The 14,847-nt window shown below is 51.8% G+C and overlaps 1 protein-coding gene across 1 annotated transcript in view; it reads left to right on the plus strand.

Annotated features, from left to right (window-relative positions):
* LOC119957553 (zinc finger MIZ domain-containing protein 1-like) overlaps window positions 1-14,847 on the plus strand; it is a 191,096-nt gene that overhangs the window by 129,723 nt on the left and 46,526 nt on the right. Inside the window, 5 exon segments of the mRNA XM_038785701.1 lie at window positions 3,813-3,930; window positions 4,942-5,150; window positions 8,818-8,923; window positions 8,925-8,970; window positions 8,973-9,016. Of these exon segments, the coding sequence (XP_038641629.1) occupies window positions 3,813-3,930; window positions 4,942-5,150; window positions 8,818-8,923; window positions 8,925-8,970; window positions 8,973-9,016 (523 nt within the window).

Consider the following 14,847-nt stretch of genomic DNA (forward strand, 5'->3'; position numbering starts at 1 on the left):
AAAAACACCCCCGCACATCTCCACTGAACCTATCCCCCCCTCACCTTGAACTTGTGCCCCCTTGTAATTCTCAATTCCACCCTGGGAAAAAGCCTTCAGCTGTTCACCCTATGTATACGCTTCATAATTTTATAAACTTCTATCAGGTCGCCCCTCAGCCTCCATCTCTCTAGGGAGAACAATCCCAGTTAATTCAATCTCTCCTCATAGCTAATACCCTCCATACCAGGCCGCATCCTGGTAAACCTTTTCTGTCTCTCTCCAAAGCCTCCACGTCCTTCTGGTAGTGCGGTGACCAGAATTGGACACAGTGGGCGAGATTCTCCGCTCCCCACGCCAGGTGGGAGAATCGCGGGAGGGCCGGGCAACTCACGACACCCCCCCCCCCCCCCCCCCCCCGCAATTCTCCCACCCCCTGCTCGGATGAATCGGCGCTCGCCGTTTTTTCACAGATGGGCCGAGCGGCCTGCCGTTCCCGACCGGTTTCACGACAGCGCAACCAACCTGGTCACTGCCGTCGTGAACATGGGCCCAAAATGCTCTTTTGAAGCTGTGGGGGGCGGAGAGGGGAGTGAGCACCACGGCCGTGCTCGGGAGGGGTCTAGCCCGTGATCGGTGCCCACCGATCGTCGTGCCGGCATCTCAAGCGATCGCACTCTTCCCCTCCGCTGCCCCGCAAGATCAAGCCGACATGTCTTGCGGGGCAGCGGAGGGGAAGACGGCAACCGCGCATGCGCGGGTTGGAGCAGTCGTGACGTCAGCCGCGCATGCGCGTGTTGGAGCCGCCAACCTGCGCATGCGCGGCTGACGTCACTTCGGCGCTGCCGTCGCGTCTTCTCGACGCGCAGCCTTGACGCAAACGTCAAGGCCCCGGCTGCCGAGATTTACGGAGCACTGCGCCTAGCCCCCCGGGTGGGGGAGAATAGTGCGAGGAGCAGCCTCCGAGGCCGTCATGAAACTCAGCCGAGTTCACGACGGCCCTTCCCGATTTATCGCGGGAGCGGAGAATTCCGCCCAGTATTCCAAATGTGGCCTAACCATGTTCTATACAACGGTATCATCATTTTTGAGCTTTTATACTCAAAACCCGTCCTAAGAAGGCAAGATATGCTTTCTTTACCACCATTTCCACCTTTGCTGCTATTTTTCAAGGATCTGCACGCCCAGATCTCTCTGTGTGTCTCTATGTTCCTGATGGTTCTGCCATTTATTTTAGAGCTCCCACCTGAATTGGATCTACCAAAATACATCCCCTCGTATTTGTCCAGGTAAACACCATCAATGGCGACTTTACTTTACATGTTCCCAATTGCTGGTGAGCTCTCGGATGTATGAGCCAGGTTGTCCTGGGGTATTCCAGGGATCGCAGGGTGCGAGAAAATCCAGTCTGACGAGACACTTCCAGACCTCACGTCGCGGAGGCCAGAGTATCTTCAAAGATGTTCCAGAAGCGATTTGTGTTGTCCGCCGCACAGACTCTGGTATTTTCTGTTTTCAGAGTGATAACAAACCTGTTGCTGACCTTTTGGGACGTTTCAGCTCTCGAGAGATTTCTTGGTGTTGGGCGGCGCTTCAGCAGTATGAGTTTGTAGGCCGCACAGGACAATCCCCCAGCCTTCCCCCTCCCAATCAGCCCCGGACTGGCCTTCAGAGTCCTTGGGGCCCTGAGGAGGGGTGCCTTGGGCGATCCACGGCGTTATATCCGGGTAAAAGGCCTGGAACGTTCCTCATACGGTGAACCACTTTCAGAGATGTCAGGCGGAATGTTCTAGTCCCGCGAGCAGCAGGAAGTGTGACGGGCGGGGGATTAAATTTGGCGTCAGGCCAGAAATCAGTTTGCCAATGTCGGGATGACTTTGGGAATTCTGTACTTTGGACGTGAAAGGCGGGTGGAGTTTCCCGACGGACAATGGGAGGAAGCCCTTCGGCATGAATTAACATGTCGAGCATCCTCATTAATAGGCCAACTGGCCGGAATTTTAAGCTTCCCCTTCCAAATTAAGTTGCCTGTCAGTTAGAAATGAGATCATGCGCTTTTACCACTATGTATAGACGGTGTGCAGTCAGTGAGCTTGGCCAGTTCCTCTTCGAGGTGAGGAGAATTTAGAATTCCTGGGAATTACGCACAATCTGACTCACACTAGCTGGAAGTGAGAGTTACTGCCCTTGACGTCAGGCAGCATTTGATCAGGTGCGGCATCAAGGAGCCAGAGCTAAACTGGAGTCAATGGGAATCGGGGGGGAGAATCTCTCCGCTGGTTGGAGTCATTCCCGGCACAAAGGAAGATGGTTGTGGTGGTTGGAGGTCAATCATCTCAGCTCCAGGACATCACTGCAGGAGTTCCTCAGGGTAGGGTCCTAGGCCCCAACCATCTTCAGCTGCTTCATCAATGACCTGCCTTCCATCATAAGGTCAGAAGTGGGGATGTTCGCTGATGGCTGCATAATATTCAGCCTCATTCGCTCTCAAGCACACATACTCACACTGACACGTGCACATACACACTCACTCATGCATACACACACTTACACAAGACACTCACTCACACACTCACTCACATGCACACTCGCACTCGCACACATACACACAACGCACACACTCACTCAAGTGCTGCATGCACACACATACATATACACACACATACACTTACTCACATACGCACATACAGACTCACGCACATACAGACTCACGCACTCACATACAGACACACACTCACTCACATACACACACGCAGTCTCTCACTCGCGCACACACACTCGCATACATGCACACTCACTTACACACATGCACTCATGCACATGCGTGCATATATACATACACATGCACAAGCTCACATATACACTCACTCACTCAGGCACATACATGCACACACACATGCACCCTCACACATATACACACACTTACGCACACACACTCACATACACATGTACATACTCACACACACACACGCACATACACATGTGCAGTCACACATATACACACACACATATACACTGACACACATCACTCTTGTAGTCAAGATCAACTTGCTCGTTGCTTCCTTCACCTGTACGTTAGCTGAGCACACATAAACTCAGATACAGAGACATACACACCCTTACAAAGACACACACACTCCGATACCGAGACACACGCACACAGACATACACACCCTTACAAAGACACACACACTCAGATACAGAGACACACGCACACAGACATACACACCCTTACAAAGACACACACACTCAGATACAGAGACACACACACAGACATACACACCCTTACAAAGACACACACACTCAGATACAGAGACACACGCACACAGACATTACACACCCTTACAAAGACACACACACTCAGATACAGGACACACACAGGCCAGAATACACGCCCTTGCAAAAGACAACACACTCAGATACAGAGACACACACACACAGACATACACACCCTTACAAAGACACACACCTCTTGGCTTGGTTCAGATGTCAGTCGGGAGATGAAAAGACAGTGCTACCAAAACAATTCTGGCTCGCCCACTGCATATATTTGGCTTCCCCTTTCTTTTAAATGCCTGATCGCCCCAGTTGGTCAGTCCAGATGATAGCATAGCGGAACGCATGTCCGAATGTCGCCACGTAAGGCCGCTGGTTGTTCCTGTAACGAGCTGCCCATCGCCCAGGCGCGAGAAAGAAAGATGAGCAACGTGCACGAGCGCCGGATGTTCCTAATCCTGCCAAAAGCCCAATTGTTTTTCTGTTTTGCTCCCCAAACGCAGGCGGGCAAAGATGGCCGCCCCACACTGATTGTCGCTTGTCTTTTATCTCCTCAGCGATGGGTCCTTCACCTACAACGATTCTGTCCCTTGGCAACAGAACAGCAATCAGCCCCCGGGTTCGCTCTCGGTGGTAACCACCATCTGGGGAGTCAATAATACATCCCAAAGTCAGGTAAATCCAGGTCTGCCTTTGCATTGAAGATCTATTTGCCTCCTGCGGTGAGGAACTCGCTTGTTTGTTTGTTATTTACAGCACAAAAGGAGGCCATTCGGCCTATCATCCTTGCACCGGCTCCCAAAAGAGCAACCTAACTCGTCCCATTCTCCACCCCAATCTCCATAGCCCTCTACATTAATCCTTTTCAAATATATATCCATCACGGAGACTAGCTTTCAATTCCAGATTTTTAAAAATTAATTAATTGTGTTTATTCATTTAAAAAACAATGATTTAGAGTACCCAATTCATTTTTCCCCAATGAAGGGGCAATTTAGCGCGGCCAATCCACCTATCCTGCACATCTTTGGGTTGTGGGGGTGAGGCCCACGCAGACACGGGGAGAATGTGCAAACTCCACACGGGCCGGGGATCAAACCCGGGTCCTCAGTGCCGCAGTCCCAGTGCGAACCACTGCGCCGTCCTCAATTGTATTTATTAAGGGCGGCGCAGTGGTTAGCACTGCTGCCTCACGGCGCCGAGGACCCGGGTTCGATTATGGCCCTGGGTCACTGTCCGTGTGGAGTTTGCACATTCTCCCCGTGTTTGCGTGCGTCTCACCCCCACAACCCAAAGATGTGCCGGGTAGGAGGATTGGCCACGATAAAGTGCCCCTTAATTGGGGAAAAAATGAATGGGTACTCTCAATTTATTTATTTTTAAGTTAATTGAATTTAAACTCCGCCAACTGCTGCGTTAGGGTTTGAACACTACCTATGCCTCTGGATTGATGAAATGGCGACATCTATCATCACCCCACCATCTTCCCCGACAGTTTCTTCCTCACAGTGCTGGACGGAAGCCTCCGGAAACTTCCCTGATCAAAGCGGGTAAATGTAAGGTGGAAAAAGTGGAGAGTACCTGAGAAAGGAATTCAGCGCACGGACCTCCCCACTGGAATATTCCGGAAAAACAAAGTACTGCTTTCTCTTATTCTGAATCTGTTCCCCGCCCCCTTTTTCACAGGTCCTCGGAAATCCGATGGCTCCTGGCGGCAACTCCAGCGGGAATCACATGTCTTCCGGGATTCCTGGAAACGGTCCGGGAATGAGCTCGCCGCGGTACATGGGGCAGCAGTCGTTCCCGGCCACGGAAACCAGTTCGAGCAAGGGATACATGCAGCCAACCATGTATGGACGGCCCAACTACCCTGGAGAAGCGGGATACGCAGGAAGGTAACCTAAAGAAAAGGGCGGCCTTCGCCCTGAACCCGTGGGTGGTAGAGGCCCGGGCTGTAGAGGGGGGGGGGGGGGGGGGGGGGGCTTTAAAACCCTCGGTGGGGAGAGTTCACGTGAGGTGAGATTTGGAAAGTTAACAGAGAACAGGCAAGACGATGCGTCGTGGTAGTAGAATCAGAGAATCCCTACAATGCAGTCGGCTATTCGGCCCATCGAGTCTGCACCGGCCCTTGCTCCGGTAGAGCACCCTACCTAGGGCCCAATCCCCTACTCCTAACCCCGTAATCCCGTCCAACTTTTTTATTAATTCTGGCCAATTCCCGAACATCTTTGTGTGGGAGGAAACTCCGCGGAGCACCCGGAGGAAACCCACGCACATACGGGAGTGACCCAAGGCCGGAATTGAACTTGGGGCCCTGGCGCTGTGAGGCAACAGTGCTAACCCACTATGCCACGTTATCTGACTGAACGGAGCGTCCGCAGTCACAGAGATGAACGAGTGGTGCCGATACCTATCGATTTCATCGTGAGAGAGACATGGGGCCTGACCTAACGCGATTCCGCGAGGCATCGCGATCTGGGTCCCGCCCATAGGTTGGGCCTATACTCGTCGGAGTTTAGAAGATTGAGCAGAGATCTTATTTGAGCATATCAGATTCAGGAAGGATGCTGAGAGGATCTCGAAAGGTGGCGGGGGGGGAGGGGAGCATGGAATCTAGACTGAGGGGTGGGGGCACAGTTTCCGAATGAGGTGGTCTCCCATTTAAGACAAAGATGAGGAGGAACGTCTTCTCGGAGAGAGTCATTAGTCAGTGGAATTCTCTCGCTCAGAGAGCAGTGTAGGCTGTGGGTCACTGAATAAATTCAAGGCTGGTTAGGTCTTCCCATGCGGTATAAATTGTTGTTTGCTTCACAATTGGTATTATTGCAAATTGTCCACGACGAAAAACTTCGACAGCATGAGCCTTTTGCCAGCAACACTCAATTTTTTCTAAATTTCGAGTACCCAATTCATTTTTTTTTTCCAATTAAGGGGCAATTTAGCACGGCCAATCCACCTACCCTGCACATCTTTGGGTTGTGGGGGTGAAACCCACGCAGACACGGGGGGGGAGAATGTGCAAACGCCACACGGACAGTGCCCCGGGGCAGGGATCGAACCCCGGTCCTCCCCGCCGTGAGGCAGCAGCGCTAACCACCGCGCCACCCATTTTATTTTTACCACCCATTTTATCAAGTGGGTTCTCTAACAGTGTTAATGTTACTTTCTAAAGTCGATGGATGCTTTTTAGCATCTAGCTACTAAGTTATTTATCCATCAAGGAGATGTTTACCTCAGTGTTTCGTAGATGCTCAATGTCAACTATTTAATGTAAATATATTAATAGATTAATTCAATTCAGCATCATACTGAATAGTGACAAATCAGAATAGTTCTGTTGATAATCAGCGTTTTTATATAGTGCATTTTATTCAGAGATATATTTTATAAACATCTTGAGATTGCCGTTGAAGTACTGCAGCACATCCAGTGTAGGTGTACCCACAATGCTTAGAGCAGATTGAGTGGCATGCTGGGTCATCTCTGAGGGGCAGTGAATAGCCAATCACACTGCAGTGGGGGCTCTCGAGGCCAGACCGGGTAAGGACGGCAGAGTTCCTTCCTTAAAGGGACATTGGGGAACCAGTTTGGATTTGATTTGATTTATTGTCACGTGTACCGAGGTACCTTGTAACGTATTGTTCTGCGTGCAATCCAGGCGGATCATTCCATCCATGCAAACGTAGGATATACGATAAATACATACGTAAACATCGGGTGAAGCATACAGGAGTGTAGTATTACACAGTAGAGATGTGTGGAGATCAGTTCAGTCCATAAGAGGGTCGTTTAGGAGTCTGGTAACAGCGGGGAAGAAGCTGTTTTAGATTCTGTCAGTGCGAGGACTTTTGCATCTCTTGCCCGATGGAAGAGGTTGGAAAAGAGACTAACCTGGGGGGGAGGGTCTTTGATTATGCTGCCCGCTTTCCCCAGGCAGCGGGAGGTGTAGACGGAAGTCAATGGATGGGAGGCAGATTTGTATGATGAACCGGGCTGTGTTCACGACTCTCTGTAGTTTCTTACGGTCCTGGGTCATCAGGTTTGACAACAATCCGGAATTTTCATGATCATTTTTCTTTTTTATTTAATTTTTTTTCCCAATTTGGGAGCAATTCGGCGCGGCCAATCCATCTACCCTGCACATCTTTGGGTTGTGGGGGTGGACCCACGGGGAGAATGTGCAAACTCCACACAGACAGTGACCTGGGCCGGGGACGTTGTCGCCATGAGGCAGCAGTGCTAACCACTGCACCGCATGATCATTTAAAAAAAAAACGATTATTAAAGGCATTTTGCATAGAAATATCAGAAAATCATATATCAACACTCGCACCATGACCGCCATCAGAAACCCTCACGATCATTATTAATAGGACGAGTATTTCACTCCAGGTTTCTGAGTTCACTGAATCTCAATTTTTCCAGTTGTCGTGATGGGATTTGAACCGGCATCTCTGGAACTTTTTTTCAACTGCACCATCTCCTCAAATCATATAATTAATTTGTTACAAAGAGGAGAATGGAATACTGCTTCAACTCTCCTTTAAACTGCTCATTGCCTGGATCATAGTATCCATGAAATCACTACAGTGCAAAAGGAGGCCATTTGGCCCATCGAGTCTGCACCGACCCTCCGACCTAGGCCCACTTTCCCCGTTTTATCCCCCGTAACCCCACCTAACCGGCACATCTTTGGATGCGGAGAGGAAATTTAATGTTGCCAATCCACCTAACCTGCACATCTTTGGACTGTGGGAGGAAACCGGAGCACCGACCCTCCAACACAAAACAACAAGTTCGGGAACAGAAAAAAGGCAATTTGGCTCATTTGTTCCCGCTTATAACTTTAGACGATGGATAACTCAGTATTCAGTAAATCATGGTGGCGCAGTGGTTAGCACTGCTGCCTCACTGCGTCGAGGACCCGGGTTCGATCCCGGCCCCGGGTCACCGTCCGTGTTTGCTCATTCCCCCCCCCCCCCCCCCCCCCGTGTCTGCGTGGGTCTCACCCCCACAACTCAAAAGATGTGCAGGGTAGGTGGATTGACCTCACTAAATTGCCCCTTCATTGGAAAAAATGAATTGGGTATTCTAAATTTATTTTAAAATCTCAAATGTTATTACAATTACACAGCTCTTTCTTGAAGCTGTTCCCTGGCCTGGTTGATGCTCTGTAGCTATAGTGCTGAAGAAAGAAGAAACCTTTTTATTCCGAGTGGTCATCTCGCTGCGGAGGCTACATGCCATCCAACAAGCTGCACTGAAAACTCTGCTCATGGTCAACAGCTGGGATAATCCCACCACTGCAGCTGAGACAATCAGCGATATTTTAAAATGATTCCCAATGTCCCAGCAGATCCCGGAATTTCAGAGAATATAAATGGATAAGCAAACGGAGTTTGAGTCTCGGTAACAGTGCTAGCAGATGTCTGGGCTGAATGGCCTCCTGTTGCTTACTGAGTGGCGGGCGCGGTGAAAGGGAAACGTTTATGCGGGTGTTGAGGGCTCGAAATGTCTCCGTTCCGTCAATTTAACCCTCGCCTTCTGTTCTCTCGCGTCCAGCTACCCCGGAGGTCCGAACGGCACTGGCGGAATTGGCATTCCGTCGCACTCCAGGCCGCCGACGCACTTCACACAGCCCGCCGCCGCGGCTGCGGCTGCAGCGGTTTGCGGCAGCCGCCGCCACGGCAACCGCCACCGCCACGGCAACGGTCGCCGCCTGCAGGAGAAGCAGAACCAGGAGATGAGTCAGTACGGACCGGTAAGGGGGGTCACTTTCACTTTGTGAATGGTCACCGGAGCAGGCAGATGATAAACTAGTGATCCACGACACGTTAACACCTTTAATGTAATAAAAAACACTCTTGGAGCGAATTGAAAACAAAAATGAGAATTTTGAATTCAAGACTTTGCTCGCCCTGAGCGACTGGAGGTTGGGGACCACTGGCAGCAGTAGGGCCACGGTGGATACTTGGTTAGCGGCTTTGGAGCTTGCATGGAGGGTATGAGGGAGCACAGGGGTGTGTGGGAAGGATAAAATCCGCATTGAGGTCTGAAGGGTCTCCTGACAACTTCTAAAACAGAGAGGACAGTGTTGGGCCTTCTAACCAGGCCTCATGGCGCCTGCCTGCTCCGTGGAGCCCTCTCTGTAACTGAAAGATCCTGAGGTTCTTTTTCCCCATAAGACCAAAAGAGATAGGAGCAGAATTAGGCCATTCGGCCCATTGAGTCTCCTCCGCCACTTGATCATAGCTTATATTTTTCTCATCCCCATTCTCCTGCCTTCTCCCCATAACCCCTGATTAATCAAGAACCTATCTATCTCAGGGTGGCGCAGTGGTTAGTGCTGCTGCCTCTCGGCACCGAGGACACGGGTTCGATCCTGGCCCCGGGTCACTGTCCGTGTGGAGTTTGCACATTCTCCCCGTGTCTACATGGGTCTCTCGCCCCCCACAACCCAAAGATGTGCAGGGTAGGTGGATTGGCCGCGCTAAATTGCCCCTTAATTAGAAGAATTGGGTACACTAAATTTATTTTAAAAAATAACCTGTCTCTCGTCTTAAAGACACTCAGTGATTTGGCCTCCACAGCCTTCTGCGGCAAAGAGTTCCACAGATTCACCACCCTCTGAAGAAATTCCTCCTCATCCTGTTTTAAAGGATCGTCCCTTTAATCTGAGATGGTGTCCTTTGGTTCTAGTTTTTCCTACAAGTGGAAACATTCTCTCCTCGTCCACTCTATCCAGGCCTCGCAGTATCCTATAAGTTTCAATAAGATCCCCCCTTTCATCCAGGGTAGCATGGTGGTTAGCATAAATGCTTCACAGCTCCAGGGTCCCAGGTTCGATTCCCGGCTGGGTCACTGTCTGTGTGGAGTCTGCACGTCCTCCCCCTGTGTGCGTGGGATTCCTCCGGTGCTCCGGTTTCCTCCCACAGTCCAAAGATGTGCGGTTAGGTGGATTGGCCAAGCTAAATTGCCCGTAGTGTCCTAATAAAAGTAAGGTTAAGGGGGGGGGGGTTGTTGGGTTACGGGTATAGGATGGATACGTGGGTTTGAGTAGGGTGATCATGGCTCGGCACAACATTGAGGGCCGAAGGGCCTGTTCTGTGCTGTACTGTTCTATGTTCTATGTTAAACTCCGACGAGTACAGACCCAGACTCCACAACCGTTCCTCATATGACAAGCTCTTCATTCCAGGGATCGTTCTTGTGAACCTCCTCTGGACTCCTTTCCAAGGCCCAGCACATCCTTCCTTAGATACGGGGCCCAAAACTGCTCCCAATACTCCAAATGGGGTCTGACCAGAGCCTTATACAGTCTCAGAAGTACATCCCTGCTCTTGAATTCCAGTCAACAACAGCAATTTAATCAGCGTGATCAGCTGCATGTTTGAAATAGTCCATTTCCAGCGGATCGAGTGGACTGAAAATATACATTTTCTTTTTACAAAATCCTCACGGTCTCTTCCCTCTTCGGCTAGCCAGTAAGAATCAACACTCCCCTATTGGGGTTTAGTTCCACCTCTCTCACCACTCCAGCAGAGGTCACTATCTAACCACTGGAAATTTTATCTGCCTCACCTCTGGAACATTAATGAGCAGCTCGCGTGGCGCCTTAGCCAGAGTCTTAACTGAGGCCGTGTCACACGGAAGATGTCCCCTCCTCAACGGTAGCCATCTTGTTGAGGTCAGCGGAAGATGTTCCCTCCTCCACGGTAGCCATCTTGTTGAGGTCAGTCTCTCTCCTGGACTGCAGGCTACTACTTCATCCTAGCCAGAAGGCCTCCAGACCGTCCTCTGGCCACTATTTTGGGGCAATCCCCGCCAATTGACCGTCCCCCAGATGGTGATGGGGGCACCCAATGTCGCAGTCCCAACCCGAAATTCAGGCCTGAAGTGGGTAGTTTGAAGCAGCAGTGGTTTAAATACCAGGCTGCCAGCAGATTTAATTAATCCATTTGATTCACCGGATAAATATATCTCTTCCACTTTTCCGCAGGAAGATTCTTTCAATTAAATTAATATAGAATCAGCGAATATATAGTGCCGAAGGAGGCCATTCAGCCCATCGAGTTGCCACCGGCCCTTGGAAAGAGCACCCTACTTAAGCCCACCCCTCCCCTACATCCCCGTAACCCAGTAACCCCACCTAATCTTTTGGACAGTAAGGGGCAATTTTAGCATAGTCAATGCACGCAACCTGCACATCTTTGGACTGTGGGAGGATACCGGATCACCCGGAGGGAACCCACCCACACACGGGGAGAACGTGCAGACTCCCCACAGACAGTGACCCAAGCCGGGTATCGAACCTGAGACCCTTGAGGCTGTTAAGCAGCAGTGCTAACCTCTGTGCCACCATGCCGCCCCCATTTTGGCACTGCGGACAGAATTATCTTTTGAACTGACTGGTCGCTGCCTTGACAGCACCTGTCATCCCAGAGGCGATAGGAGAGCAATGATGAAGCTTCACCTGCTCCACTTGGGTGTAATTGATGGGAGGAATGAATGTTGATCGGAATCTCCTTCGCCCTCGGAGGTCGGGGCGATGCGCCGTTCCGTAACGGTCGCCACAAACGGGGACCAGACAGAACGGCGCTCGTGGGGTCTCCCAGGAGGTCACCTGGGGCGCCAGCCTGGCACTACCGAGGTGCCCGGGCGGCACTGCCAGCAGGTAGGGGCACTGCCATGGGGCAGTGGCGATCGGGCCACTCCGCGGGTGTTGGGGGGGGGGGGGGGGGGAATCCTGTGGCTCAGTTAGTCTCGACGTTAAGAATTTGGGAATTTCAGCGAAACGTTCGGCCCGATTGTAGTTTCCAATCCCACTTTTCGTTCCAGATAAGTTCGGCCCAGCCCTAACAACAGCCAGTACATGACTCACTCAGTCCCTCGTGGCCCAACCCAGATGTTCCACCCGGGATGGCCACGGGGGAGTGTGCCTGTCGCCATTGGCCATCGGCAATGTCGCACAGTGTCATGGGCCGACTCGAGGCCGAATCCCGGCATCAACGCCATGTTCAGCGCACCAAACCAGCGAATGCCACAGGCACGGGTACCTGGCATCCGCCCGTCAAACCGCAGCAGAGCCCGGGAACAAGGAGTAAAGAGGACGTTCGTGCAATGAGGTGAGCTTGTCCGAGTCATCCTTTCGCCGTCCATATCTATCGGGCCTCCTGCACGCCTTCCTCTGAATATTGATGAAGAGAGGGCATGGGCGGGGTTCTCCGGGAATCGGCGGGGCGGGCAGAAACGGCGCAGTGGAGTGGCGGGAACCACTCCGGCGGGACCCACTACACGGCCTCGGGTCTCCACCGGCCCTTGGAAAGAGCACCCTACTTAAGCCCACCCCTCCCCACATCCCAGTAACCCCCACCTAATCGTTTGGGCACTAAGGGGCAATTGATCATGGCCAATCCACCTAGCCTGCACATCTTTGGACCCACGGCACAGGCCCGCCTGCGGATCGGTGGACCTCGACCGCGGGCCAGGCCACCATGGCAGCACCCCCCCCCCCCCCCTCCCCTCCCCCCGGGGCCAGATCAACCCCACGCCAACCCCCCCCCCTCCCCCCCCCCCCCCCCCCGAGGACCCCGGAGGCTGGCCACAGAGCTGGGTCCCGCCGGTAGGGACCTACCTTGATTTGCAAAAATAGGCGGGAACTCGGCGCCATCGCGGGCCGGAGAATTCGTGGCGTCCACGGGACCCTTGAGTCACGCCGGTCCCCGCCGTTCTCCAAGGCGGGCGCCGTGATTCCCTCCGCGGGTGACTTTTGGCAGGGGGGGGGGGGGTGGTGGAAGAATTCAGAGGCCGGTGAGGGCGGGATTCCCGTCCCATGTTGCCAAAGCTTTGTTCACCAAGTAATGGCGGTAAGAATGTCAAATTGCAAATAAACTTGAAGCAGCAGTGCACGATTTCCATGTCGGTGCGACCCAGGCGCGTAGGCCGCACCACCCGGTGAGTGGCTAATTTTTTCCGTCGTTCGTGAGAGTCCGTGTACAGGCCGTACTCAGGCCTGCGCTTGCAAGCCCAAAACAAAATAGATGTGATTTCACAATTGGGTAGCACTTGGCTGAACAATCCTGAGTGCGTCAGAAGCCTACACTAACCACCAATTTCAGATAATCAGTTGGGCTCGTAACGAGGCTCGTTTGCCAGAAGCGGCGTACGTTCACGTGCAGGATGGGCAATAGGTAGCAACGTTATCACTGAGCTAGTAACCCAGAGGAACCGGGTACTGCTGTCAGACCAGGTGTATCGTCCAAGAAACCGATGCCGGAGAGAAGAGGGGTTTTTTCTTCGTTGTGTTTTGTCATTCCTGGGAGTGGCTGTCAGTGGCAAGCGGGGCTTTATTGTCCATCTCTATACAACTGGGTCATTTCAAGGCCGCCATTACTGACGCTTGTGTTTATTCCAGCATTGGGAGATGCTTAGAAAAGCAGAAGCAACAAAGGGACTTTGGAGTCCTTGTTCGAGATTCTCTGCAGGTTAACGTGCAGGTTCAGTCGGCAGTTAGAAGGCAAATGCAATGTAGCGTTCATGTCGAGAGGGGAGGATACCAAGTACAGGGATGTACTTCTGAGGCTGTATAAAGGCTCTGGTCAGACCCCATTTGGAGTAATTGTGAGCAGTTTGGGCCCCGTGTCTAAGGAAGGATGTGCTGGCCTTGGAAAGGGTCCCAGAGGAGGTTCACAAGAATGATCCCTGAATAAAGAGCTTGTCGTATGAGGAACAGTTGGGCGGCACGGTAGCATTGTGGATAAGCACAACCTGCTTCACAGCTCCAGGGTCCCAGGTTCGATTCCGGCTTGGGTCACTGTCTGTGCGGAGTCTGCACATCCTCCCCGGTGTGTGCGTGGGTCTCCTCCGGGTGCTCCGGTTTCCTCCCACAGTCCAAAGATGTGCGGGTTAGGTGGATTGGCCATGATAAATTGCCCTTAGTGTCCAAAATTGCCTTAGTGTTGGTTGGGGTTACTGGGTTATGGGATAGGGTGGAGGTGTGGACCTTGGTAGGGTGCTCTTTCTCGAGCCGGTGCAGACTCGATGGGCCGAATGGCCTCCTTCTGCACTGTAAATTCTATGGTTGAGGGACTCCATGTCTGTACTCGTTGGAGTTTTAGAAGGATGAGGGGGGGATCTTATTGAAACTTTCAGGATATTGCGATGCCTGGATAGAGTGGATGTGGAGGAATGTTTCTACTTGTTGGAAAAAAACTAGAACCCGAGGACACCATCTCAGACTGAAGGGAGCGATCCTTTAAAACAGAGATGAGGAGGTATTTCTGAGGCTGTATAAGGCTCTGGTCAGACCCCATTTGGAGTATTGGGAGCAGTTTTGGGCCCCGTATCTAAGGAAGGTATGTTACTGGCCTTGGAAAGGGTCCAGAGGAGGTTCACAAGAATGATCCCTGAATGAAGAACTTGTCGTATGAGGAACGTTTTGAGGACTCTGGGGCTGTACTCGTTGGAGTTAAGAACAAAGAGGGAGATCTTATTATCTTGTTGAAACATACAGGAGACTGCGAGGCCTGGATAGAGTGGACGAGGAGAGGATGTTTCCATTGTAGGAAAAACTAGAACCAGAGGACACCATCT

The sequence above is a fragment of the Scyliorhinus canicula genome, chromosome 26, assembly GCF_902713615.1.
Source record: "Scyliorhinus canicula chromosome 26, sScyCan1.1, whole genome shotgun sequence".
Lineage (NCBI taxonomy): Eukaryota > Metazoa > Chordata > Chondrichthyes > Carcharhiniformes > Scyliorhinidae > Scyliorhinus > Scyliorhinus canicula.